Genomic DNA, 27,521 nt, shown 5'->3' with positions numbered 1-27,521 from the left:
AAGCCTATGATTTACAACCTAGAATCATGCAGTGAAGGGAATGCATCAGTAAAACAAAATAGCATGAATAAAGTGAACCCAGAGAAAAGCCAATGGACAGCCTCCATTTCTGAGGGATGTGTATCAGATGAGCTGACTTCAATCTAATTCTTGGTGCAATATGATCTAATAATTTCTCCTGAAAAGGGAATCAAACTGCACAGCAACAAGACAAAATTATTCCAAATAATTAGGATAGCTGGAAGCCACACCTCACCTCAAGCAAGTATATGCAAGGATAGTCATAACCGTACCATGGAACTCCCATTACTAGTTTTACCGAGGGAATACCCAGTTGAAGATAAGCATTGTAACCTAAACAGGGCCAAAAAAAAATAATGTCATGGACTAACGATATAAGGCAGGTAGTTCCTGAACCAGAGAGTCATATTCTACATACCTTCCAAAGTTTGGTTGTACGGCGCATTTGGCTTTGCAATACAATCATCCCAAATTTGACTTTGCATATCATAGGACATCACAAATATAAAGTCACTCAAGTGTGCAATTGCTGCATAATCATAGCATCGGCCATCTACACAGCCTGGCTTCCATGCCACGTCAAATGTGACCTAAGCATCAAATAAAAGTTAGTTGATTTTAGTTCATACATTATGTTGGATACCACTAATAGCTACTAAGCACTCTCCCAACTATGAATTTAATGGGGAAGACGTTAAGAAATTATCAAAGCACTAATCAGGTTTAATTCCCCAACAGTTACACTGTACCTTCCTCCAATTTTTCTCTCCTCTCCTAAAGGCATCCAGTTGTGACTCAACTGCAGCAAAGTTGGAAGCCCATGGAATAAAAAGAACAGGAACAGCATGAATGACAGCAAACAGTGGCAATAAATAGTTGTTTCATAGATAAGGTACATGGCAAGGTCCCCCGGGGGCAAGATCAAGGCCAGTGCATATCTTGAATTTTATTAATTACGTAGAATTGGGTGCACAGGTCACAACTTCAAAATCTGACGAAAAAAAACTTTTTTTTAACCTGCGAACGGTGAGGAGGATAGTGTTAAACTTCAAGGGGACATAGACAACTAGTGGGATGGGAAGACCGGATGGACATAGACAACTGGTGGGATGGGAAGACCGGATGGACATAGACAACTGGTGGAATGGGAAGACCGGATGGACAAATGGTGAATGAAATTTAACGAGAGTGTGAAAGTATACAAGAACGAGGGCACAGTGGTTAGCACTGCTGCCTCACAGCGCCAGAGACCTGGGTTCGATTCCCGGCTTGGGTCACTGTCTGTGTGGAGTCAGCATGTTCTCCCCGTGTCTCCGTGGGTTTCCTCCGGGTGTCCCAGTTTCCTCCCAGTCGGAAAGACATGTTGGTTAGGTGCATTGACCCGAACAGGCACCAGAGTGTGGCGACTAGGGGAATTTCACAGTAACTTCATTGCAGTGTTAATGTAAGCCTTACTTGTGACTAATAAATAAACTTTTTAGCTTTAAGGAAAGGGAAAATAAAGGATACAATTCTACAGGGGAGGCACAGGAGCAGAGGGATCTGTGGGTACATGTGCACAAATCATTGAAGGTGGTAGGGCAGGTTGAGAGAGAGTGTTAAATAAAATATTTGGGACCCTGTACTTTATAAAGGGATGATGTGGAGAGGCCGGCGTTGGACTGGGGTAAACACAGTAAGAAGTTTAACAACACCAGGTTAAAGTCCAACAGTTTTTGGCACAAGCTAGTGGCATTTGCTATCAAATAAACCTGTTGGACTTTAACCTGGCGTTGTTAAACTTCGTACTTTATAAAGGGAGGCAGAGCACAAAAGCAATAACGATGAACATTATGAAACACTGGCCATGCTTGACTAGAGTACCGTGCCAATTTTGGTATTACATTTTAGGAAGAACACAAAGGCATTGGAGAGGGAACAGAAAAGTTTAATAAGAATGACTACAATTACAAGGAGAATTCTCTTATTAGTGTCACAAGCAGGTTTACATTAACACTGCAATGCAGTTACTCTGAAAATCCCCGAGTCGCCACACTCCTGTTCGGGTTCGGGTTCACTGAGGGAGAATTTAGCATGGCTGATGCACCTAACCAGCAGGTCTTTCGGACTGTGGGAGGAAACCAGAGCACCTGGAAGAAACGCATGCAAACACGGGGAGAATGTGCAGACTCCGCACAGTGTCGCAAGCTGGGAATTGAACCCGGGTCCCTGGCGCTGTGAGGCAGCAGTGCTAACCCACTGTGCCTAGAGGAGAAAAGTTTGAGAGCAGATTTGGTAGCAGTGTTAAAACATCATGAAGGGTCTCAAGAAAGCAGATAGTAAGAAACTGTTCCCATTGGTGGAAAGGTGACATTAAAAAATTTTTTTTTTGCAATGCAAAATGTAGGATCTGGAATGCACCGCCTGAGTGCGGCGGAGACAGACTCAATCATCACTTTCAAAAAAGGAATTTGATAATTATAAGAAAAAGAACAACAAGGCTACACAGAAAAGGTATGGGCACAGCTCTGAGTTGGCACAGACAATTAGCTGAATGGTTACAGCACAGAAGGAAGCACTGGGGGGTAAACTGTGCCCTCTGATATCCCAGCTGACATCAGATACCTCAGTCCAAAACAGTATTTGTACGATTCATGCAATCACTACCTCAACCAGAAGACATTAGTAAGGCTGTACTTAAGAATGAAGTAAAGGTAATCCAAGTTAGTAAGGTCTGTCATGCGCAAACCTTGAAACAGGAAGTTGGTTTCACCCATCACACATTGGGACTCCCCAAAGCCTGTCCATCATCCACAGGACACAAGTTAGGAGCGTGATGCGAGACTTTCCAATTGCCTGGATGAGTGCAGCTCCAACAACACTCCAGAAGCTTGATGCCACCCAGGAGGCAGCGGCCCACTTGTTTCACACCCTACCCACTACAATAAATATTCACTCCCTCCACCAATGCACACCATGTACCATCTATACACCAAGGCCTCTTCCACTGCAACTTCCAAACCCCAACCTGAACTGCCCAAAAGAACAAGGGCTCCAGGAAACAAAATCACCTGTAAACTCCCCTCCACTTCATGCATACCATTCTAACTTGGGACAATATCACTGCTCCTTTGCAGTGCCAAAATCTCAGAATTCCTTCCCTGACAATGGACTACAGCAGTTCTATTTCACATACTTACCACCATCTTTCAAGGACAATTAAGGATATCTTATGTTTAAACAAATAAACAAAATCAAGTTAACTTAGGGAGGTAATAAATGCTGGCCCAGTTAGTGACATTAACATCCAGTGAATTAAGAAAAATTGCAGTTTTCGTAGAATCCCGACAGTGCAGAAGGAGGCCACTCGGCTCATCGAGTCTGCACTGACCACCCAGACTCCACTCCTGCAACCCCACATATTTACCCTGCTAATCCCCTGACACTGCAGTCCATTTAGCATGGCCAATCAACCTAACATCTTTGGATTGTGGAAGGAAACCAGAGCACCCGAAGGAAACCCACGCAGACACGGGGAGAATGTGCAAACTCCACACAGATAGTGACCCGACGCCAGAATTGAACCCGGGTCCCTGGTGCTGTGAGGCAGCAGTGCTAACCACTGTGCCATCGTGTTCTCACCTACTTAATGGTCCCTTAATTTCAGTGTAACCTATTGCATGCAGCAGTGAGACATTCCTGAAGGATCTTATAGGGGATTGTATAAGCATTTTCTCTCCTTGAAGCAGCATTTTCATGAAGAAAGAATCTATTTCCAGTGGGAGGAAGGTCAGAAACCAAAACACCCAGATTTAATTTCTAAGAGAAGGGAGGCATGTTGGGGAAGTTTTGTACATTTGCAGGAATGCGCTGCCTGAAAGTTGGAAGCAGATTGAATCCTAACTTGCAAAAGATATTTAGATAAATATTGAAGGAAAATACATTGTAACACTGTGGGGTAACATACAAATGGGATCATTCTTTCAAAATAGGCACAACGGGTTGAATGGCCTCCTGTGCCAAATCATCCTTAAACTTATTCAAAGTTACACTTTGGACCATGCCACTCCTGGAAACTGGGTTTTAAATTACTTGTCTAATTTTGGACTACAAATGCTGCATCGTCAATTCTCCTGCACATCCACTTTAAGCTGATTCAGTCTAAAGTGTCTAAGCAGCCCTGAAATAAGATGATGCATTAACAAACAGCAGCGAGAAATCATCATTTTAATTTACTTATCTAGGAAAATGCTAATGCTTCTTTATAAATGCATTGGAATTAAATGGTTTGCCCTGTTTTTAAAAAATTCTTTACCTGAGACCCTGGTATTTCACGATGGAAGATTTGTGTGGTTTCGTTCACTAGTTGAGTTAGTGCATAATATCCTTTGGATCCAAATTCAACAGCTTCCTCCAGATCCAAATTAATTCCATCCATAAACTGACGTTTTGCCAACTTTACTTGATCGTTGATCCAAGATGTTCGGTTAGTTGGGTCTATAATGTCCTTTATTGGTACATCTCCTGGTGAAGGATGGAGAACCAACTGACATTTATTCAGTACCTTTCATAGAACACAGTATTACAGGGCATTTTACAGAGGTACTTTTGAAGTGTAATCACTTAGCAGATGTGGTAGCTAATATGTGCCAAAGGTCCCACAAATAGAAAATTAGATAAAGGAAAGTTTGGCATCTTGATGGTATTAAGCGAGGGATAAATGTTTCCCAGGGCACCATGAGAACTCATCTTTCTTGCTAAGGGGAATCTTCTAAATCCACCCGAACAGGCAGCTGGAACATTTGTACAGTTTCTCATTGGAATCACAATAACAATTGTTGAGACAGTTTCTATGCAAAGAACAATACAGCACAGGAACAGGCCCTTCGGCCCTCCAAGCCCGTGCCGCTCCCTGGTCCAAACTAGACCATTCTTTTGTATCCCTCCATTCCCACTCCGTTCATATCGCTTATCTAGATACGTCTTAAACGTTCCCAGTGTGTCCGCCTCCACCACCTTGCCTGGCAGCGCATTCCAGGCCCCCACCACCCTCTGTGTAAAATATGTCCTTCTGATATCTGTGTTAAACCTCCCCCCCTTCACCTTGAACCTATGACCCCTCGTGAACGTCACCACCGACCTGGGAAAAGCTTCCCACCGTTCACCCTATCTATGCCTTTCAAAATTTTATACACCTCTATTAAGTCTCCCCTCATCCTCCGTCTTTCCAGGGAGAACAACCCCAGTTTACCCAATCTCTCCTCATAACTAAGCCCCTCCATACCAGGCAACATCCTGGTAAACCTCCTCTGTACTCTCTCCAAAGCCTCCACATCCTTCTGGTAGTGTGGCGACCAGAACTGGACGCAGTATTCCAAATGCGGCCGAACCAACGTTCTATACATCTGCAAAATCAGACCCCAACTTTTATACTCTATGCCCCGTCCTATAAAGGCAAGCACGCCATATGCCTTCTTCACCACCTTCTCCACCTGTGACGTCACCTTCAAGGATCTGTGGACTTGCACACCCAGGTCCCTCTGCGTATCTACACTCTTTATGGTTCTGCCATTTATCGTATAGCTCCTCCCTACATTATTTCTACCAAAATGCAACACTTCGTGTTTATCAGGATTGAACTCCATCTGCCATTTCTTTGCCCAAATTTCCAGCCTATCTATATCCTTCTGTAGTCTCTGACAATGCTCCTCACTATCTGCAAGTCCTGCCAATTTTGTGTCGTCCGCAAACTTACTGATCACCCCAGTTACACCTTCTTCCAGATCGTTTATATAAATCACAAACAGCAGAGGTCCCAATACAGAGCCCTGCGGAACACCACTAGTCATAGGCCTCCAGCCGGAAAAAGACCCTTCCACTACCACCCTCTGTCTTCTGTGACCAAGCCAGTTCTCCACCCATCTAGCCACCTCCCCCTTTATCCCATGAGATCCAACCTTTTTCACCAGCCTACCATGAGGGACTTTGTCAAACGCTTTACTAAAGTCCATATAGACGACATCCACGGCCCTTCCCTCGTCAACCATTCTAGTCACTTCTTCAAAAAACTCCACCAGGTTAGTGAGGCATGACCTCCCTCTCAAAACCATGCTGACTATCGTTAATGAGTTTATTCCTTTCTAAATGCGCATACATCCTATCTCTAAGAATCTTCTCCAACAACTTCCCCACCACGGACGTCAAGCTCACCGGCCTATAATTACCCGGGTTATCCTTCCTACCCTTCTTAAATAACGGGACCACATTAGCTATCCTCCAATCCTCTGGGACCTCACCTGTGTACAGTGACGAGACAAAGATTTGCGTCAGAGGCCCAGCGATTTCATCTCTCGTCTCCCTGAGCAGCCTGGGATAGATTCCATCAGGCCCTGGGGATTTGTCAGTCTTTATATTCTCTAACAAACCTAACACTTCCTCCCTTGTAATGGAGATTTTCTCCAATGGTTTAACACTCCCCTCCGAGACACTCCCAGTCAACACATCCCTCTCCTTTGTGAATACCGACGCAAAGTATTCATTTAGGATCTCCCCTACTTCTTTGGGCTCTAAGCATAATTCCCCACTTTTGTCCCCGAGAGGTCCGATTTTTTTCCCTGACAACCCTTTTGTTCCTAACGTATGAATAAAATGCCTTGGGATTCTCCTTAATCCTGTCTGCCAAGGACATTTCGTGACCCTTTTTGCCCTTCTAATTCCCCGTTTGAGTTCTTTCCTACTTTTTGTACTCCTCCAGAGCTCCCTCCGTTTTTAGCTGCCTGGACCTAACATACGCCTCTCTTTTCTTTTTGACCAGTCCCTCAATTTCCCTGGTTATCCACGGTTCTCGAATCCTCCCCTTCCTATCCTTCTTTTTTACAGGCACACGCCTGTCCTGTAGCCCCAACAACTGTTCCTTAAAAGACTCCCACATGCCAGATGTGGATTTACCCTCTTACAGCCTCTCCCAATCAAGAGCTGCCAATTTCTGCCTAATCCCACTAAAGTTAGCCTTCCCCCAATCCAACACCTTACACTTGGGACACCACTCATCCTTTTCCATCACTATCCTAAAGTCAACAGAATTGTGGTCACTATTTGCCACATGTTCCCCTACCAAAACTTTGAAGACCTGACCGGGCTCATTCCCCAGTACTCGGTCCAGTATAGCCCCCTCTCTGGTCGGGCTATCTACATATTGTTCCAAAGAACCCTCCTGTACGCATTTTACAAATTCCTCCCCATTCAGAGTCCCAGCTCTCAGCGATTTCCAGTCTATACCAGGGAAATTGAAGTCTCCCACTACAACAACCCTATTTTTCCTGCACCTATCCAGTATCTCCTGACATATCCGTTCTTCCACTTCCCTTGGGCTGTTGGGGGGCCTGTAGTACACCCCCAATATAGTGACTGCGCCCTTCCTGTTTCTAAGCTCCACCCAGAGTGACTTGTCACACGACCCCGGTGCAGCGGTGCTCCCTCTGCACCGCTGTAATATGCTCTCCAACTAATGCAGACAACAACAACAAACACAACTGCTTATCCTTGCATAACACATAACATTGTTAAAATAAAACCCAAGGCACTTCACAGGACTCCCAAGGAACTTATAAAATAGAAAAGGTTGACACTCATAGAACATAGAACATAGAATATTACAGCACAGAACAGGCCCTTCGGCCCACGATGTTGTGCCGACCTTCATCTGAAACCAAGATCAAGCTATCCCACTCCCTACCATCCTGGTGTGCTCCATGTGCCTATCCAATAACCGCTTAAATGTTCCTAAAGTGTCTGACTCCACTATCACTGCAGGCAGTCCATTCCACACCCCAACCACTCTCTGCGTGAAGAACCTACCTCTGATATCCTTCCTATATCTCCCACCATGAACCCTATAGTTATGCCCCCTCGTAATAGCTCCATCCACCCGAGGAAATAGTCTTTGAACGTTCACTCGATCTATCCCCTTCATCATTTTATAAACCTCTATTAAGTCTCCCCTCAATCTCCTCCGCTCCAGAGAGAACAGCCCCAGCTCCCTCAACCTTTCCTCATAAGACCGACACTCCAAACCAGGCAGCATCCTGGTAAATCTCCTCTGCACTCTTTCCAGCGCTTCCACATCCTTCTTATAGTGAGGTGACCAGAACTGCACGCAATATTCCAAATGCGGTCTGACCAAGGTCCTGTACAGTTGCAGCATAACCCCACGGCTCTTAAACTCCAACCCCCTGTTAATAAAAGCTAACACACTATATGCCTTCTTCACAGCTCTATCCACTTGAGTGGCAACCTTTAGAGATCTGTGGATATGGACCCCAAGATCTCTCTGTTCCTCCACAGTCTTCAGAACCCTACCTTTGACCCTGTAATCCACATTTAAATTAGTCCTACCAAAATGAATCACCTCACATTTATCAGGGTTAAACTCCATTTGCCATTTTTCAGCCCAGCTTTGCATCCTATCTATGTCTCTTTGCAGCCTACAACAGCCCTCCACCTCATCCACTACTCCACCAATCTTGGTGTCATCAGCAAATTTACTGATCCACCCTTCAGCCCCCTCCTCTAAGTCATTAATAAAAATCACAAAGAGCAGAGGACCAAGCACCGATCCCTGCGGCACTCCGCTAGCAACCTGCCTCCAGTCCGAAAATTTTCCATCCACCACCACCCTCTGTCTTCGATCAGACAGCCAGTTACCTATCCAATCGGCCAACTTTCCCTCTATCCCACACCTCCTCACTTTCATCATAAGCCGACCATGGGGGACCTTATCAAACGCCTTACTAAAATCCATGTATATGACATCAACCGCCCTACCTTCATCAACACACCTAGTTACCTCCTCAAAAAATTCTATCAAATTTGTGAGGCACGATTTGCCCTTCACAAATCCGTGCTGACTATCCCGGATTAATCCGCATCTTTCTAAATGGTCGTAAATCCCATCCCTAAGGACCTTTTCCATCAATTTACCAACCACCGAAGTCAGACTAACCGGTCTATAATTACCAGGGTCATTTCTATTCCCTTTCTTAAACAGAGGAACAACATTTGCCACTCTCCAGTCCTCTGGCACCATCCCCGTGGACAGCGAGGACCCAAAGATCAAAGCCAAAGGCTCTGCAATCTCATCCCTCGCCTCCCAAAGAATCCTAGGATACATTTCATCAGGCCCAGGGGACTTATCGACCTTCAGTTTATTCAAAACTGCCAATACATCCTCCCTCCGAACATCTATTTCCTCCAGCCTATTAGCCTGTAACACCTTCTCTTCCTGAAAAACATGGCCCCTCTCCTTGGTGAATACTGAAGAAAAGTATTCATTCATCACCTCGCCTATCTCTACTGATTCCATACACAAGTTCCCACCACTGTCCTTGACCGGCCCTAACCTCACCCTGGTCATTCTTTTATTCCTCACATAAGAGTAAAAAGCCTTGGGGTTTTCCTTGATCCGACCCGCCAAGGACTTCTCATGTCCCCTCCTAGCTCTCCTCAGCCCCTTTTTCAGCTCATTCCTTGCTAACTTGTAACCCTCAATCGAGCCATCTGAACCTTGTTTCCTCATCCCTACATAAGCTTCCCTCTTCCTTTTCACAAGACATTCCACCTCTTTTGTGAACCACGGTTCCCTCACTCGGCCATTTCCTCCCTGCCTGACAGGGACATACCTATCAAGGACACCCAGTATTTGTTCCTTGAAAACGTTCCACTTTTCATCAGTGCCTTTCCCTGACAGTTTCTGTTCCCATCTTATGCCCCCTAATTCTTGCCTAATCGCATCATAATTACCTCTCCCCCAATTGTAAGCCTTGCCCTGCCGTCCGGCCCTATCCCTCTCCATGGCAATAACAAAATACACCGAATTGTGGTCACTATCTCCAAAGTTCTCTCCCACAACCAAATCTAACACTTGGCCCGGTTCATTCAGTTGTGAAAAACCTGACCAATAGAAAGTGTGTGCCCAGTACAAGTTATAATATTGTAGATAAAATGTAGAACATTATAATTTATGTTTTAGCAGAGTTGGGAAAGAAGTTCAGCTCTGCAAGATCAAGTCAAGGCTGTGTACAGCATGTCCCTTTTATGCAGTTCTCAATAATACTGCTTGCATTGAAAAAGATTATGATTTTTCTTTCCGTGATAAATTAGTTACCTTTCAGGACGACGCGAACATCATTCGCATGAGCATGACATACAAGATCAGGGTCGTACTGTCCAAAAGCTGCAATGGTTGTGACCTTAGACCAATCATAATGTTTCCAATCTGTGCCACCAACGTCAAAAACCAAGACCTGATAAAAAAAAAGTCAGCTAAAGTAATGACAAATAAACTGACATCTCATTGAAAATATATTTTCTCTTAACAATATATTGCCCCTAGGCTACAGGGATAAGGAAGGATTGATAACCATGTCAATCCAAATGCATGATGTGGAGATGCCAGCGTTGGACTGGGGTAAACAAAGTAAGAGTTTTAACAACACCAGGTTAAAGTCCAACAGGTTTATTTGGTAGCAAATAAACCTGTTGGACTTTAACCTGGTGTTGTTAAAGCTCTTACTGAATCTAAATGCAGCCAAGAGAGAAAAAGGAGAACAATCTCTCAGAACTTCCACAACATTATTCCTCATTGTTCCACAGGACCAGGCTGAGGAGAAGGCAGTTGGTTTGTTCACTACATTTATTTATTTATTTTAAGTTAAATTTGTGTAAAAAATCGGAGGTTTTTTTTAAAACAGGAAGTGGGCCCAGCAGGAGTCTGGGAAGGTTTTTGGAGGGTTTAAAAGTAGGCCGCACTTTTGAGCGGGCAGCATCGTTAGCGGGCTGTGGAGTGAGCAGGAGGCAGAGTGAAAGCTGTAGGGCTTTGGCTCACAGGGCTTGGGCGAGCAGGGGTGAGTTAATTCATTTTTTGCTGTTTCTACCTGGTACTGGCAAGGTATCTAGAGGGGATGGGTGTGAAGGCAGTGCAATGTTCCTCTTGCACTATGTTCGAGGTGAGGGACGACGTCAGTGTCCCTGCTGATTATACCTGTGAGAAGTGCATCCATCTGCAGCTCCTCCAAAACCGTGTAAGGGAACTGGAGCTGGAGTTGGAGGAACTTAGGATCATTAGGGATGCAGAGATGGCCATAGACAGAAGCTTCAGGGATACAGTTACTCCGCGGAATGAAAATAGATGGGTGACGGTGAGAGGGGCTGGGAAGAAGCAGTCGGTGCAGGGATCCCCTGTGGTCGTTCCCCTTAGCAATAAGTATTCCGCTTTGGATACGGTTGAGGGGGACGACATACCAGTGGTGAGCCGCAGTGAGAGGATCTCCGGCACTGAGTCCGTCCCTGTGGCTCAGGAGGGTAAGGAGGAGAGCGGGAGGGCAATAGTTATTGGGGACTCGTTAGTTAGAGGGATAGATAGGAGGTTCTGTGACAGCAAAAGAGACTCGAGGATGGTTTGTTGCCTACCGGATGCCAGGGTCCGTGACGTCTCGGACCGTGTTTTCCGGATTCTTAAGGGGGAGGGGAAACAGTCACAAGTCGTGGTACACATTGGTACCAACGACATAGGTAAGAGAAGGGACGGGGATTTAAAACAGGAATTTCGGGAGCTCGGCTGGAAGCTGAGAGCAAAGACAAAACATGTGGTCATCTCTGGTACGCTACCGGTGCCACGTGATAGCGAGTTGAGGAACAGGGAGAGAGTGCACTTAAACATGTGGTTGCAGGGATGGTGCAGGAGGGAGGGTTTCAGATACGTGGATAATTGGAACACGTTCTGGGGAAGGTGGGACCTCTACAAACAGGACGGGGTGCACCTGAACCAGAGGGGCACCAATATCCTGGGAGGGAAATTTGCTACGGCTCTTCAGGGGGATTTAAACTAATTTGTCAGGGGAGTGGGAAAAGGAGTTGTAGTCCAGAAGTCAGTGTTGAGGGTGGTGAGGTATTGGGGAAGGTATCAAGGTCAAGGGTGGGTACCGGTAGACAGGAAGGTGGGTTGAAGTGTGTCTACTTCAATGCAAGGAGCATCCGGAACAAGGTGGATGAACTTGGGGCGTGGATTGCTACTTGGGACTACGATGTTGTGGCCATTACGGAGACGTGGGTAGAACAAGGACAGGAATGGTTGTTGGACGTTCCGGGGTATAGATGTTTCAGTAAGTGTAGGGAAGCTGGTAAAAGAGGTGGAGGAGTAGCATTGTTAATCAAGGATAGTTTAACGGCTGCGGAAAAGCACTTTGAGGGGGATATGCACACTGAGGTAATATGGGCTGCAGTTAGAAACAGGAAAGGAGCGGTCACGTTGCTAGGAGTTTACTATAGGCCCCCAAATAGTAATAGAGATGTGGAGGAAGAAATTGCTAAGCAGATTATGGATACGTGTGGGGGTCACAGGGTAGTTGTCATGGGGGACTTTAACTTTCCAAATATTGATTGGAACCTTTGTAGGTCAAATAGTTTGGATGGGGCACTTTTTGTGCAGTGTGTGCAGGAGGGTTTCCTGACACAATATGTGGATAGGCCGACATGGGGTGAGGCCACATTGGATTTGGTACTGGGAAATGAACCGGGCCAAGTGTTAGATTTGGTTGTGGGAGAGAACTTTGGAGATAGTGACCACAATTCGGTGTCTTTTGTTATTGCAATGGAGAGGGATAGGGCCGGACGGCAGGGCAAGGCTTACAATTGGGGGAGAGGTAATTATGATGCGATTAGGCAAGAATTAGGGGGCATAAGATGGGAACAGAAACTGTCAGGGAAAGGCACTGATGAAAAGTGGAACGTTTTCAAGGAACAAATACTGGGTGTCCTTGATAGGTATGTCCCTGTCAGGCAGGGAGGAAATGGCCGAGTGAGGGAACCGTGGTTCACAAAAGAGGTGGAATGTCTTGTGAAAAGGAAGAGGGAAGCTTATGTAGGGATGAGGAAACAAGGTTCAGATGGCTCGACTGAGGGTTACAAGTTAGCAAGGAACGAGCTGAAAAAGGGGCTGAGGAGAGCTAGGAGGGGACATGAGAAGTCCTTGGCGGGTCGGATCAAGGAAAACCCCAAGGCTTTTTACTCTTATGTGAGGAATAAAAGAATGACCAGGGTGAGGTTAGGGCCGGTCAAGGACAGTGGTGGGAACTTGTGTATGGAATCAGTAGAGATAGGCGAGGTGATGAATGAATACTTTTCTTCAGTGTTCACCAAGGAGAGGGGCCATGTTTTTCAGGAAGAGAAGGTGTTACAGGCTAATAGGCTGGAGGAAATAGATGTTCGGAGGGAGGATGTATTGGCAGTTTTGAATAAACTGAAGGTCGATAAGTCCCCTGGGCCTGATGAAATGTATCCTAGGATTCTTTGGGAGGCGAGGGATGAGATTGCAGAGCCTTTGGCTTTGATCTTTGGGTCCTCGCTGTCCACGGGGATGGTGCCAGAGGACTGGAGAGTGGCAAATGTTGTTCCTCTGTTTAAGAAAGGGAATAGAAATGACCCTGGTAATTATAGACCGGTTAGTCTGACTTCGGTGGTTGGTAAATTGATGGAAAAGGTCCTTAGGGATGGGATTTACGACCATTTAGAAAGATGCGGATTAATCCGGGATAGTCAGCACGGATTTGTGAAGGGCAAATCGTGCCTCACAAATTTGATAGAATTTTTTGAGGAGGTAACTAGGTGTGTTGATGAAGGTAGGGCGGTTGATGTCATATACATGGATTTTAGTAAGGCGTTTGATAAGGTCCCCCATGGTCGGCTTATGATGAAAGTGAGGAGGTGTGGGATAGAGGGAAAGTTGGCCGATTGGATAGGTAACTGGCTGTCTGATCGAAGACAGAGGGTGGTGGTGGATGGAAAATTTTCGGACTGGAGGCAGGTTGCTAGCGGAGTGCCGCAGGGATCGGTGCTTGGTCCTCTGCTCTTTGTGATTTTTATTAATGACTTAGAGGAGGGGGCTGAAGGGTGGATCAGTAAATTTGCTGATGACACCAAGATTGGTGGAGTAGTGGATGAGGTGGAGGGCTGTTGTAGGCTGCAAAGAGACATAGATAGGATGCAAAGCTGGGCTGAAAAATGGCAAATGGAGTTTAACCCTGATAAATGTGAGGTGATTCATTTTGGTAGGACTAATTTAAATGTGGATTACAGGGTCAAAGGTAGGGTTCTGAAGACTGTGGAGGAACAGAGAGATCTTGGGGTCCATATCCACAGATCTCTAAAGGTTGCCACTCAAGTGGATAGAGCTGTGAAGAAGGCATATAGTGTGTTAGCTTTTATTCAGTAAGAAGTTTAACAACACCAGGTTAAAGTCCAACAGGTTTATTTGGTAGCAAAAGCCACACAAGCTTTCGAGGCTCTGAGCCCCTTCTTCAGGTGAGTGGGAATTCTGTTCACAAACAGAACTTATAAGACACAGACTCAATTTACATGAATAATGGTTGGAATGCGAATACTTACAACTAATCCAGTCTTTAAGAAACAAAACAATGGGAGTGGAGAGAGCATCAAGACAGGCTAAAAAGATGTGTATTGTCTCCAGACAAGACAGCCTGGAGACAATACACATCTTTTTAGCCTGTCTTGATGCTCTCTCCACTCCCATTGTTTTGTTTCTTAAAGACTGGATTAGTTGTAAGTATTCGCATTCCAACCATTATTCATGTAAATTGAGTCTGTGTCTTATAAGTTCTGTTTGTGAACAGAATTCCCACTCACCTGAAGAAGGGGCTCAGAGCCTCGAAAGCTTGTGTGGCTTTTGCTACCAAATAAACCTGTTGGACTTTAACCTGGTGTTGTTAAACTTCTTACTGTGTTTACCCCAGTCCAACGCCGGCATCTCCACATCATTAGCTTTTATTAACAGGGGGTTGGAGTTTAAGAGCCGTGGGGTTATGCTGCAACTGTACAGGACCTTGGTGAGACCGCATTTGGAATATTGCGTGCAGTTCTGGTCACCTCACTATAAGAAGGATGTGGAAGCGCTGGAAAGAGTGCAGAGGAGATTTACCAGGATGCTGCCTGGTTTGGAGTGTCGGTCTTATGAGGAAAGGTTGAGGGAGCTGGGGCTGTTCTCTCTGGAGCGGAGGAGATTGAGGGGAGACTTAATAGAGGTTTATAAAATGATGAAGGGGATAGATCGAGTGAACGTTCAAAGACTATTTCCTCGGGTGGATGGAGCTATTACGAGGGGGCATAACTATAGGGTTCATGGTGGGAGATATAGGAAGGATATCAGAGGTAGGTTCTTCATGCAGAGAGTGGTTGGGGTGTGGAATGGACTGCCTGCAGTGATAGTGGAATCAGACACTTTAGGAACATTTAAGCGGTTATTGGATAGGCACATGGAGCACACCAGGATGGTAGGGAGTGGGATAGCTTGATCTTGGTTTCAGATGAAGGTCGGCACAACATCGTGGGCCGAAGGGCCTGTTCTGTGCTGTACTGTTCTATGTTCTATGTTCTAATGAGGCTGAGAGGGACTGAACCACATGAGGAAAGACACCAGTTCACATCCCAATGCTCCATTCCAAGTGATTTGGTTTATTATTGTGACGTGTTAGTAAACAGTGAAAAGTATTTTTTGTGCACTGTACAGACAAAGCATACCGAAGGAGAGAGTGCAGAATGTAGTCTTACAGTCATAGCTGGGGTGTAGAGAAAGATCAGCTTAATGCGAGGTAGGTCCATTCAAAAGTCTGATGACAGCAGGGAAGAAGCTGTTCGTGAGTCGATTGGCACGCATCCTCAGGCTTTTGTATCTGTTTCAGATGGAAGAAGGTGGAAGAGAGAATGTCTGGGGTGCGTGGGGTCCTTAATTATGCTGGCTGTTTTTGAGGCAGCAGGAAGTGTAGACAGTGTCAATGGGTGGGGGGCTGGTTTGAGTGATGGACTGGGCTTCATTCATGACCCTTTGTAGTTCCTTGCGGTCTTGGGCAGCGCAGGAGCCATACCAAGCTGTGATACAACCAGAAAGAATGCTTTCTATGGTGCATCTGTGAACATACCAAATTTCTTTAGTCTTCAGAGAAAGTAGAGGTGTTAGTGGGCTTTCTTCACTATAGTAAGGGGACCAGGACAAGTTATTGGTGATCTGTACACCTAGAAAGTTGAAACTGTCAACCATTTCTACTTTGTCCCCATTGATGCAGACAGGGCATCTCCTCCACTAGCCTCCTGAAGTCGATGACTATCGCCTTTGTTTTGTTGACATTGAGATGGGATTATTGTTGTTGCACCAGTTCACCAGATGCTCAGCCTCTTTTTTGTGCTCTGTCTCGTCATTGTTTGAGGTCTGACCCATGGTGTTGTCATCAGCAAACTTGAAAATCGAGTTGGATGGGAATTTGGCCACAGTCATAGGTGTATAAGGAATATAGTAAGGGGCTGAGGACACAGCCTTGTGGCTGCTCAATACACCAAGTAAACAAAACTCTTTTCACAAATGGACTGTAATGTTACAGAATGTAAAACTTCCCACTTGAAAGTCAAGTTCTGTAATCGTCATTTCTATTTTCTGACCAACATGAATAGGTCAGAATTTGGTATCTTTCGTCTCAGCAGCAACCTGACTCGTCCCCAACGCTCACCATCTCCATCCAACAAATCATGTACTGCTTTTCGCACATCACGCATCCTATAGGCTCAATGAACCTTTTAAGTTACTTTAGCGGTAGCTTCATGATGTGGACCTGATGACTATTAAAATTGCATCATCTAATCTGGCTCTTTTGTACAGCAAGGAGAGTTCTTCCTCTGTTGGAGAGCTTACTGCACTAATTTAGTTTTTATCCCTTCGCTGGCAAGGGACAAAATGCGGCCCAATCCATCACGCAAACCAGCCTCCCATCCATTGACTTTGTCTACACTTCCCGTTCCCTCGGCAAAGCAGCCAACATAATCAAGGACCCCATGCACCCCGGACAGTCTCTCTTCCACCTTCTTTCGTTGGGAAAAGGATGCAGAAGTCTGAGTTCACGTACCGACCGCCTCAAGAACAGCTTCTTCCTTGCTGCGGTCAGACTTTTGAATGGACTTACCTTGCATTAAGTTGATCTTTCTCTACACTCTAGCTATGACTAATACTACATTCTGCACACTCTCGTTTCCTTCTTTATGAACGGTATGGTTTGTCTGCATAGCGCGCAAGAAACAATACTTTTCACTACATGTTAATACACGTGACAATAATAAATCAAATCAAAATCAAGTCTCCTTGAATTGCTGCAACCCAGTGTTGCTAGGGAAGGGGTTTTAGGCTTTGAGCCAGGAACACTGATTATAAAAATCATAGAATCCCTACTGTGCAGAAAGAGGCCATTAGTCCATCGAGCCTGCATTGACAGCAATTCCACCCAGGCCCTATCCCCGTAACCCCCATGTATTTACCCTGCTAATCTCCCTGACACTAAGGGGCAATTGAGCATGACTAATCAACCTAACCAGCATGTCTTTCGGACTGTGGGAGGAAACCAGAGCACCCGGAGGAAACACACGCAGACACAGGGAGAAAGTGCAAACTCCACACACAAAGTCACCCAAGGCCAGAATTAAACCCGGGTCCCTGGCGCTGTAAGGCAGCAGTGCTAAACAATGTGCCACCGTGCTACTCTATAGTTCCAAGTCAGGACGGTGTATGTTATATTCATTCTTGCACCTGTATACAAGAAAGGTTCTTTTTCCCCCCAAATAATGAACAGTAAAAGTAATAGATAATAAACATACCCAAGTCTGCAGGTTACATTGCTGGAGATCTTGTTGCTGTCACACTGCCCACTGAGCAATATTAGGGAAATACCAACTTCATCAAGACTTGGATGTCTCAGGGACAGGACTGGGTGCTTCAGGTGCCGGGTTTTAGATGTTTCAGGAAGGACAGGGAGGGAGGCAAGAGAGGGGGGGGAGTGGCACTGTTGATCAGGGATAGTGTCACGGCTGTAGAGAAGGTGGACGCCGTGGAGGGATTGACTACGGAGTCTCTGTGGGTGGAGGTTAGGAACAGGAAGGGGTCGGTAACGTTGCTGGGTGTTTTCTATAGGCCGCCCAATAGTAACAGAGATGTTGAGGAGCAGATGGGGAAACAGATGCTGGAGAGATGTAGGAATAACAGAGTTGTCATGATGGGAGATTTTAATTTCCCAAACATAGATTGGAATATCCCTAGGGCTAGGGGTTTGGATGGAGAGGAGTTTGTTAGGTGTGTCCAGGAGAGTTTCCTGACACAGTATGTGGATAAGCCTACTAGAGGAGAGGCTGTACTTGATCTGGTGCTGGCTAATGAACCTGGACAGGTGGAGGATCTCTCGGTGGGTGAGCATCTTGGGGATAGCGATCATAATTCTATCTCCTTCACGATAGCATTGGAAAGAGATAGGATCAGGCAGGCTAGGAAAGTGTTTCTCTGGAGTAAAGGGAAATACAGTGTCATCAGGGAGGAAATTAGACGGGTAAATTGGAAGGAGGCATTCTTGGGGAAAAGTACCGAAGGAAAGTGGAGGATTTTCAAGGAATGTTTGTCTGGAGCTCTGCATGACAACGTTCCGATGAGACAGGGGGGTGTTGGTAGGGTACGGGAACCGTGGTGCACGAAGGTTGTGATGAACCTGGTGAATAAGAAAAGAGAGGCGTACAGAAGGTTCAGAGAGCTAGGAGGTGTTAAGGATTTAGAGGAGTATACGGGATGTAGGAAGGAGCTTAAGAAGGAAATTAGGAGAGCGAGAAGGGGTCATGAGAAGGCCTTGGCGGGTAAGATTAAGGAGAATCCCAAGGCTTTCTACAAATATGTCAAGAGTAAAAGGATGAGATGTGAAGGCATAGGACCCTTAAAAGGTGAAGGGAGAAAAGTTTGTGCGGAACCGTTAGAAATGGCGGAGCTGCTTAATGAATACTTTACCTCGGTATTCACGGTGGAAAGGGATCTGGGTGGTTGTACTGCTGGTTTGCGGTGGACAGAAAGGATCGAGCATGTGGACATAAAGAAAGAGGATGTGTTGGAACTATTGAATGGCATCAAGGTTGGTAAGTCGCCGGGACCGGATGGGATGTACCCCAGGTTACTGTGGGAGGCGAGGGAGGAGATTGCGGAGCCTTTGGCGATGATCTTTGCATCGTCGATGGAGACGGGAGAGGTTCCGGAGGATTGGAGGATTGCAGATGTGGTCCCTATATTCAAGAAAGGGAACAGGGACAGCCCGGGAAATTACCGACCGGTGAGTCTAACCTCAGTGGTTGGTAAGTTGATGGAGAGGATCCTGAGAGACAGGATTTATGATCATCTAGAGAAGTTTAGTATGATCAAAAGTAGTCAGCACGGCTTTGTCAAGGGCAGGTCGTGCCTTACGAGCCTGGTTGAGTTCTTTGAAAATGTGACCAAACACATTGACGAAGGAAGAGCGGTGGATGTGGTCTATATGGACTTCAGCAAGGCGTTCGATAAGGTCCCCCATGCAAGACTTCTTGAGAAAGTGAGAGGGCATGGGATCCAAGGGGCTGTTGCCTTGTGGATCCAGAACTGGCTTGCCTGCAGAAGGCAGAGAGTGGCTGTGGAGGGGTCTTTCTCTGCATGGAGGTCAGTGACCAGTGGAGTGCCCCAGGGATCTGTTCTGGGACCCTTGCTGTTTGTCATTTTCATAAATGACCTGGATGAGGAAGTGGAGGGATGGGTTGGTAAGTTTGCTGACGACACCAAGGTAGGTGGTGTTGTGGATAGTTTGGAGGGATGTCAGAAGTTGCAGCGAGACATAGATAGAATGCAAGACTGGGCGGAGAAGTGGCAGATGGACTTCAACCCGGATAAGTGTGTGGTGATCCATTTTGGCAGATCCAATGGGATGAAGCAGCAGTATAATATGAAGGGTACCATTCTTAGCAGTGTAGAGGATCAGAAGGACCTTGGGGTCCGGGTCCATAGGACTCTTAAATCGGCCTCGCAGGTGGAGGATGCGGTCAAGAAGGCGTACGGCGTACTGGCCTTCATTAATCGAGGGATTGAGTTTAGGAGTCGGGAGATAATGCTGCAGCTTTATAGGACCCTGATTAGACCCCACTTGGAGTACTGCGCGCAGTTCTGGTCACCTCATTACAGGAAAGATGTTGAAGCCATTGAAAGGGTGCAGAGGAGATTTACAAGGATGTTGCCTGGATTGGGGGGCATGCCTTATGAGGATAGGTTGAGGGAGCTTGGTCTCTTCTCCCTGGAGAGACGAAGGATGAGAGGTGACCTGATAGAGGTTTACAAGATGTTGAGGGGTCTGGATAGGGTAGACTCTCAGAGGCTATTTCCAAGGGCTGAAATGGTTGCTACGAGAGGACACAGGTTTAAGGTGCTGGGGGGTAGGTACAGAGGAGATGTCAGGGGTAAGTTTTTCACTCAGAGGGTGGTGGGTGAGTGGAATCGGCTGACGTCGGTGCTGGTGGAGGCAAACTCGTTGGGGTCTTTTAAGAGACTTCTGGATGAGTACATGGGATTTAATGGGATTGAGGGCTATAGATAGGCCTAGAGGTGGGGATGTGATCGGCGCAACTTGTGGGCCGAAGGGCCTGTTTGTGCTGTGGCTTTCTATGTTCTATGTTCTATGTTCTATCAACAACAGTTATAGTAATTTGATATCGATGTTTGTTCAAAGATTCACTAAACTGTATTCAGTTTAATCATGAGCAGGATCCCAGTTTTACAATGATGAAGGTATTAAGTAAACTGATGGGATCAAAGGCAGATAATTCCCAGGGACCTGCTGGTCTGCTCCCCAAGATATTGAAGGAGTTAGCAGAGATATTGAATGCCGTAGTTACGATATTCCAAACTTCCCTAAATTCTGGAAAAGTACCAGTGGATTGGCACCACACTAATGTGACACCCTAATTCAAGAAAGGCGGGGCAAAAAGTGGGAAACTATAGACCAGTCAGTTTGACCTCTGTGGTGGGGAAGTTGCTGGAGTAAATCATTGAGGAGAGGACTGAACACTTGGAAAAACAAAGCTCAGTTCACTAGCATCAGCACAGTTTTTTGAAGGGCAAGTCATTTTGACAAACCTGCTGGTGTTCTTCGAGGATGTGACCAGCTGAGAATGTGTATAAGATAGATTGAGAAGAGGAAAGGGTTAAAATTGGGATGCGTAACTAGAAATCAGTTGAGGGATAAACTGGTTTTGGAGAGGGCCTGAGGCGAGGGTGAAAGCGAAACTAATGATCACGTTAAAGAAACTGCTAATAGGTTTATTAGCAGTTAATAAACCTGTGGTTCTGGCTTCGGAGGGCAGGGCCTTATCAATTGGCCTTTTGTCCCTAAAAGTAATCTAATCAGAAACTTTAATAGCCATGTCTTTTACGTGGCTATCGCTTTTTTGTTCTTGAAAGTAATCTAATCAAAATGTAACAATACAGCTATGCCCTTATTTGGTTAACAGAAGTATGTGGATGTATGTCTGTTGGATATAACTGAAAAACTGTTTTGTAAGTCGGACAGAGACTCACGAACCCATGCTGGATGTGCATGGTCTTGCGATCTCTCCTCTGATGCAATAAAGGCGGCTTTCGGAGAAACCTGTGTCTCTTCAGTTTTTGATCCGACTTCCGAAAAACGAATTCTACACAGCAAGGTGGATAATAGGAACCTGTGGATGTGGTATATCTAGACTTCAAGAAGGCATTTGACAAGGTGTCACATAAAAGACTGATCCAGAAGGTTAGATCACAGGGCTTGGGATAGAGTATTGGCTTGGATTGAAGATTGGCTGACAGACAGAAAACAGAGGGTCAGGATAAATGGGTCCTTCTCTGGATGACGAACTGCAACTAGTGGGGTGCCGCAGGATTTAGTTTTCAGACCTCAACTATTTACAACCTAGATAACTGATCTGCAAGCAGGGACAGAGTATAACATAGCAAAATTCACAGATGATACTAAAATAGGTGGAAAAGCAGGCTGTGATGAGGAGATAAAGAATTTACAGATCAATATTGATAGGCTAGGAGAATGGGTCAAAATCTGGCAAATAGAGTTTAACGTGGATAAGCAAGATTATCCATTTTGGCCAAAAAAATAAAAGGGCAAATTATTTAAATGGGAAGCATATTCAAAATGCATCAGTACAGAGGGATCTGGGTATCCTTGTGCATGAATCGTAGAGAGTGGGTTTGCAGGTGCAGCATACAATAAGAAAGGCAAATGGAATCTTGGAACTTAATGCAACTGGAAGCAGTGCAGGTTGTCATCAGATTGATCCCAGGGATGAAAGGGCTGTCGTAAGAGAGTGGTTGAATAGTTGAATTGTACTCACTGGAGTTCAGAAGAATGGGGTTGGGGGGGGGTATCTGATTGAGGTGTAATAAACGCCAAAGCGTGGATGTTGAACAGATGTTCCCCCTTGAGATAGTCTGGAACTAGAGCAAGAGGAGGTAGGTTCAGAACTGAGAGGAGGAGAAACTACTTCTCTCAGAGGGTTGTGAATCTGTGGAACTCACTGCCTCAGAGTGCAGCGGAGGCAGAATCAATCAACAGGTTCACAAAACAGAGATATGTTTCGGATGAAAAGTGAGATGAAGGGCTATGGGGGTTAGGCAGGAAAGTGGAGTTCAGACCAGAATAATATCAGCCATGATCATGTTCAATGGCAGAGCATCACAAAGGGCTGAATTGCCTACTCCGCTCCTAATTCCTATGACTAAGGTCAAAATACAATTTCATGGAATCCCTACAGTGCAGAAGGAGGTCATTCAGCCCATCAAGCCTACACCGACCACAATCCCACCCAGGCCCTATTCCCATAACCCCACATAGAAACATGGAAAATAGGAGCAGGAGGAGGCCATCTGGCCCTTTGAGCCTGCTCCGCCATTCATTACGATCATGGCTGATCATCCAACTCAATAGCCTAATCCTGCTTTCTCCCCATAACCCTTGATCCCATTCATCCCAAGTGCTATATCCAGCCCTCTTGAATACATTCAATGTTTTGGCATTCCACAGGCTCATCACTCTTTGGGTGAAGAAATGTCTCCTCACCTCCACCCTAAGTGGTCTACCCTGAATCCTCAGACTGTGACCCCTGGTTCTGGACTCTCCCACCATCGGGAACATCCTCCCTGCATCTACCCTGTCTAGTCCTGTTAGAATAAGTCTCTGAGATCCCCCCTCATTCATCTGAACTCCAGCGAAAATAATCCCAACCTATTCAATCTCTCCTCATACATCAGTCCCACCATCTCAGAATCAGTCTGGTAAACCTTCAGTGCACTCCCTCGAGAGAAAGAACATCCTTCCTCAGAAAAAGACCAAAACTGCACACAATGTTCTAGGTGTGGCCTCACCAAGGCACTGTTTAATTGCAACACATCCCTGATCCTGTACTCTAAACCTCTCGCAATGAAGACCAACATACCATTTGCCTTCTTTACCACCTCCTGCACCTGCATGCTTACCTTCAGCAACTGGTGATCAAAGACACCCAGGTCCCACTGCACACTCCCCTCTCCCAATTTACAGCCATTCAGGTAGTAACCTGCCTTCTTGTTTTTGCTTCCAAAGTGAATAACCTCACATTTATCCAAATTATATTGTATCTGCCATTGATTAGCCCACTCACCCAACTTGTCCAGATCATTCTAAAGGATCTCTACATCCTTGTCACAGTTCACCCTCCCACCCAACTTGGTATCATCTGCAAACTTTGAGATGTTACATTTTGTTCCCTCATCCAACTCATTAATATATATTGTGAACAGCTGGGGTCCCAGCACCAATTCCTGTGGCACCCAACTAGTTACTGCCTGCTAATTTAAAAAGCACCCATTAATTCCTACTTTTTTCCTCTCTGCCAACCAGTTTTCTATCCATCTCTGGGCAGCACGGTAGCACAGTGGTTAGCACTGCTGCTTCACAGCTCCAAGGACCTGGGTTTGATTCCCAGCTTGGGTCACTGTCTGTGTGGAGTTTGCACATTCTCCTCCTGTCTGCGTGGGTTTCCTCCGGGTGCTCCGGTTTCCTCCCACAGTCCAAAGATGTGCAGGTTAGGTTGATTGGCCATGCTTAAAATTGCTACTTAGTGTCCTGAGGTGCGTAGGTTAGAGGGATTAGCAGGTAAATATGTAGGGATATGGGGGTAGGGCCCAGGTGGGATTGTGGTCAGTGCAGACTCGATGGGCCAAATGGTCTCTTTCTGCACTGTAGGGTTTCTATGATTCTATCTCAATACACATAGATTACAGAATCCCTACAGTACAGAAAGCCATTCAACTTATCGAACCTACATCAACAACAATCCCACCCAGACCCTTTCCTTGTATCGCCACTAATCCCCCTGACACCAAGGGGAAATCCCACCCAGACCCATTCCCTGTAACCCCAAGAATTTACCCCACTAATCCCTCTAACCTATACATCTTGGGACACTAAAGGCAATTTTAGCATGGCCAATCTAGCCAACCCTGCGCATCTTTCAGACTGTGGGAGGAAACCAGAGCACCTGGAGAAAACTCACAGACAGGGGGAGAACGTGCAGACTCCACACAGACAGTGACCCAAGCTGGGAATCAAACCCAGGTCCCTGGCGTTGTGAGACAGCAGTGCTAACCACTGTGCCACCCCAAATTTGATTCCATGCAATTCTAGGATTTTTAGCTGGTGTTCTGCGGAATCAACAATGTGTGAAAAATGTATTTTCAAAGGAACTTCGTTGCAGTGTTAATGTAAGCCTACTTGTGACATTAATCAATAAACTTTAACCATGGTGTCAGTCTGTCAGAGTGAGACCATGATGTAGAGATGCTGGCGTTGGACTGGGGTAAACACAGTAAGAAGTCTCACAACACCAGGTTAAAGTCCAACAGGTTTATTTGGTAGCAAGATCCACTACCTTTAGGAGCGCTGCCCCTTCGCCAGGTAAGTGGGGGGCCACTCACCTGGCGAAGGGGCAGCGCTCCGCAAGGTAGTGGATTTTGCTACCAAATAAACCAGTTGGATTTTAACCTGGTGTTGTGAGACTTCTCAGACTGAGACCACACACACAGCGTTTAAGATTCGGCAGAGAAACATTACACTGACCTCGAAAGGATTGTCTCCGGTCAGCGGGCGGCACAGCTCCGGCTCGGCGCACGGACACTCAGAGGCGGTGAGGACCCCCAGAGCCAGCAGGAGGCCCAAGCGCAGCGCCAGGAAACCACAGCCCCAAACCCCCCGCATCCTGCTCCGCCGCTGCTCCGCTCTGAGCTCCCTGGCCCGGAAGTGACGCGCGGCTACGCCGGCCCCGCCCTCTTTCCGGAGTTCTATCAGCATCCGGGACTCTAAGACCATGGCTGAAGGCTCAGGGAGGATACCGGGTGAGCACATCCTGTGGTGTCACCTTTCGGTTCTGAGCTCCTTGTCGACATGAGAGCGAAGTGGCGGAAGAAGCGCATGCGCAGGCTGAAGCGTAAAAGGCGAAAGATGAGGCAGAGGTCCAGGTGAAGACTGCTGAAGATGCAGTACTGACCAGGCGTTGTTAACTCTTACATGGCAAATGGACTCTGACGCTTCTGTTTATACATCTTTTTCTAAGACCATCAGTTTAGAGGCACCTCGGATGCTGGTCATGAGAAGATCTTGTACATTGCTCTGTTGTGTTGCTGTGCCTTTATGTACAGTAGTTGCGAAATAAAATGGGAGTGTTGGTGTCAGTAAAATTAACCGGGGGGGGGGGGGAAGTAGAATAGTGAGCATAACAGAGATAATAAGCATTATGAAGGAATAGTGAGCATAAGGGAAGCGATGGCCTAGTGGTTGATTTGATTTATTACTGTCACGTATCAACATACAGTGAAAAGTATTGTTTCTTGTGCGCTATACAAGCAAAACATACCGTTCATAGAGAAGGAAACGAGAGCGCAAAATGCAGTGTTACAGTCATAGCTAGGGTGTAGAGAAAGATCAACTTAATGAAAGGTAGGTCTATTCAAAAGTCTGATGGCAGCAGGGAAGAAGTTGTTCTTGAGTTGGTTGGTACATGTCCTCAGATTTTTGTATCATCTTCCCGACGGAAGAAGGTGGAAGAGAGTACGTCCGGGGTGCATGAGGTCCTTAATTATGCTGGTTGCTTTTCCAAAGCAGCAGGAAGTGTAAACAGAGTCAATGGATGGGAGGTTGGTTTGAGTGATGGATTGGGCTTTGTTCACGACCCTTTGTAGTTTCTTGCAGTCTTGGGCAGAGCAGGAGCCATACCAAGCTGTGATACAGCCAGAAAGAATACTTTCTATGGTGCATCTATAAAAGTTGCTGAGTGTCATAGCAGATATGCCAAATTTCCTTAGTCTTCTGAGAAAGTAGAGACGCTGGTGGGCTTTCTTTACTATGGCTTTGGCATGGAGGGACCAGGACAGGCTGTTCGTGATCTGGACACCTAAAAACTTGAAGCTTTCGACCATTTCTATTTTGTCCCCATTGATGTGGACAGGGGCATGTCCTCCATGACTCTTCCTGAAGTTGATGACTATTTCCCTTGTTTTGTTGACATTGAGGGAGAGATTATTGTAATCGCACCAGTTCACCAGATTCTCTATCTCTTTCCTGTAATCCGTCTTGTCATTGTTTGAGATCAGACCTACTACGATGGTGTCATCAGCAAACCTGAAAACCGAGTTGGAGGGGAATTTGACCACACAGTCTATCAGTATCCTGTTGTAGTTTTATGCAGTTCTCAACGCTATCTACAATACTGCCCAATTTTGTGTTGTCTGCAAACTTGGACTTTTTATGCCATTATCTAAGTCATTAATGAAATGAGGCCTCAAGACAGATCCCTGTAGGACACCATTAGAAACATCCTCCCAATTTGAAGACTTACCTATAACTGCAACTCTGTTTCCTTTTGCTCAGCCAACTTCTTATCAATGTCAGCAATCTCCCTTCAATTCCATGGGCTTCCACCTTAGCTAACAATCTCTTGTGGGTGACATTATCAAAAGCCTTTTGGAAGTCCATAAGTTAAGTGGGAAAATCAGCTATGATTTTATTGACAGTTTTGAAGGGTCAAAGAGCCAACTCCAACTCCAATTTCTTATGTTGTTGTATACGACTCTGACTTACTGACTGATTGTTAACCAAAACGGAGTGCAAAGATTATGGCTGTGATTCTCCCAAAACAAAACTCAGTGCCCAACGGATGGGAAAAAGGGGGGAATTTCCAGCCCCTTTTTTGGATGTACTTACCTGAATGAATTTCTGACACACTGTGCAATGCAGAGTGCCATTTTATGGTTCACGCTGGAAAGTGGCGGGTGGGGCCTATTCCCATCCGAATGGCCAGCACCATCATGCTGAGTGGGCAACTGCACATGCGCCAATCTGTCAATGGTGGGATCAGCGCTTGCGCACTGGACCCACCATCGTTGGCCTCCCGATCGCAGGCCTCCTGTTTATTCCTGAACACCCACCTGATTGCTGGTCTCCCCCTCCCGATCGCTGGCCGCCTGACAGCCCCTCCTGTAGTTAAGAATTCTGATTAATTCTAAATACCCAACATGAGGATAATTAGCAGCTAATGTTTTAATATGTGGTTTGAGAATAATACAA

The 27,521-nt window shown here is 45.9% G+C and overlaps 1 protein-coding gene across 1 annotated transcript in view; it reads right to left on the bottom strand.

The window, feature by feature from the left end:
- The window catches only part of LOC144497566 (di-N-acetylchitobiase-like), a 34,397-nt gene extending 9,052 nt beyond the window's left edge, over positions 1-25,345 (bottom strand). The window contains exons 1-5 of the mRNA XM_078218993.1: positions 25,020-25,345; positions 10,163-10,301; positions 4,316-4,524; positions 440-611; positions 257-354 (exon numbers count right to left, since the gene is read on the bottom strand). Coding sequence (XP_078075119.1) covers positions 257-354; positions 440-611; positions 4,316-4,524; positions 10,163-10,301; positions 25,020-25,304 — 903 coding nt within the window. The 5' untranslated portion in view covers positions 25,305-25,345. The remainder of the gene's footprint in view (positions 1-256; positions 355-439; positions 612-4,315; positions 4,525-10,162; positions 10,302-25,019) is intronic.
- Positions 25,346-27,521: the final 2,176 nt, after the last annotated feature.

The sequence above is a fragment of the Mustelus asterias genome, chromosome 8 (genome assembly GCF_964213995.1).
Source record: "Mustelus asterias chromosome 8, sMusAst1.hap1.1, whole genome shotgun sequence".
Taxonomy (NCBI): domain Eukaryota; kingdom Metazoa; phylum Chordata; class Chondrichthyes; order Carcharhiniformes; family Triakidae; genus Mustelus; species Mustelus asterias.
This window is presented reverse-complemented; position numbering and strand designations above follow the sequence as displayed.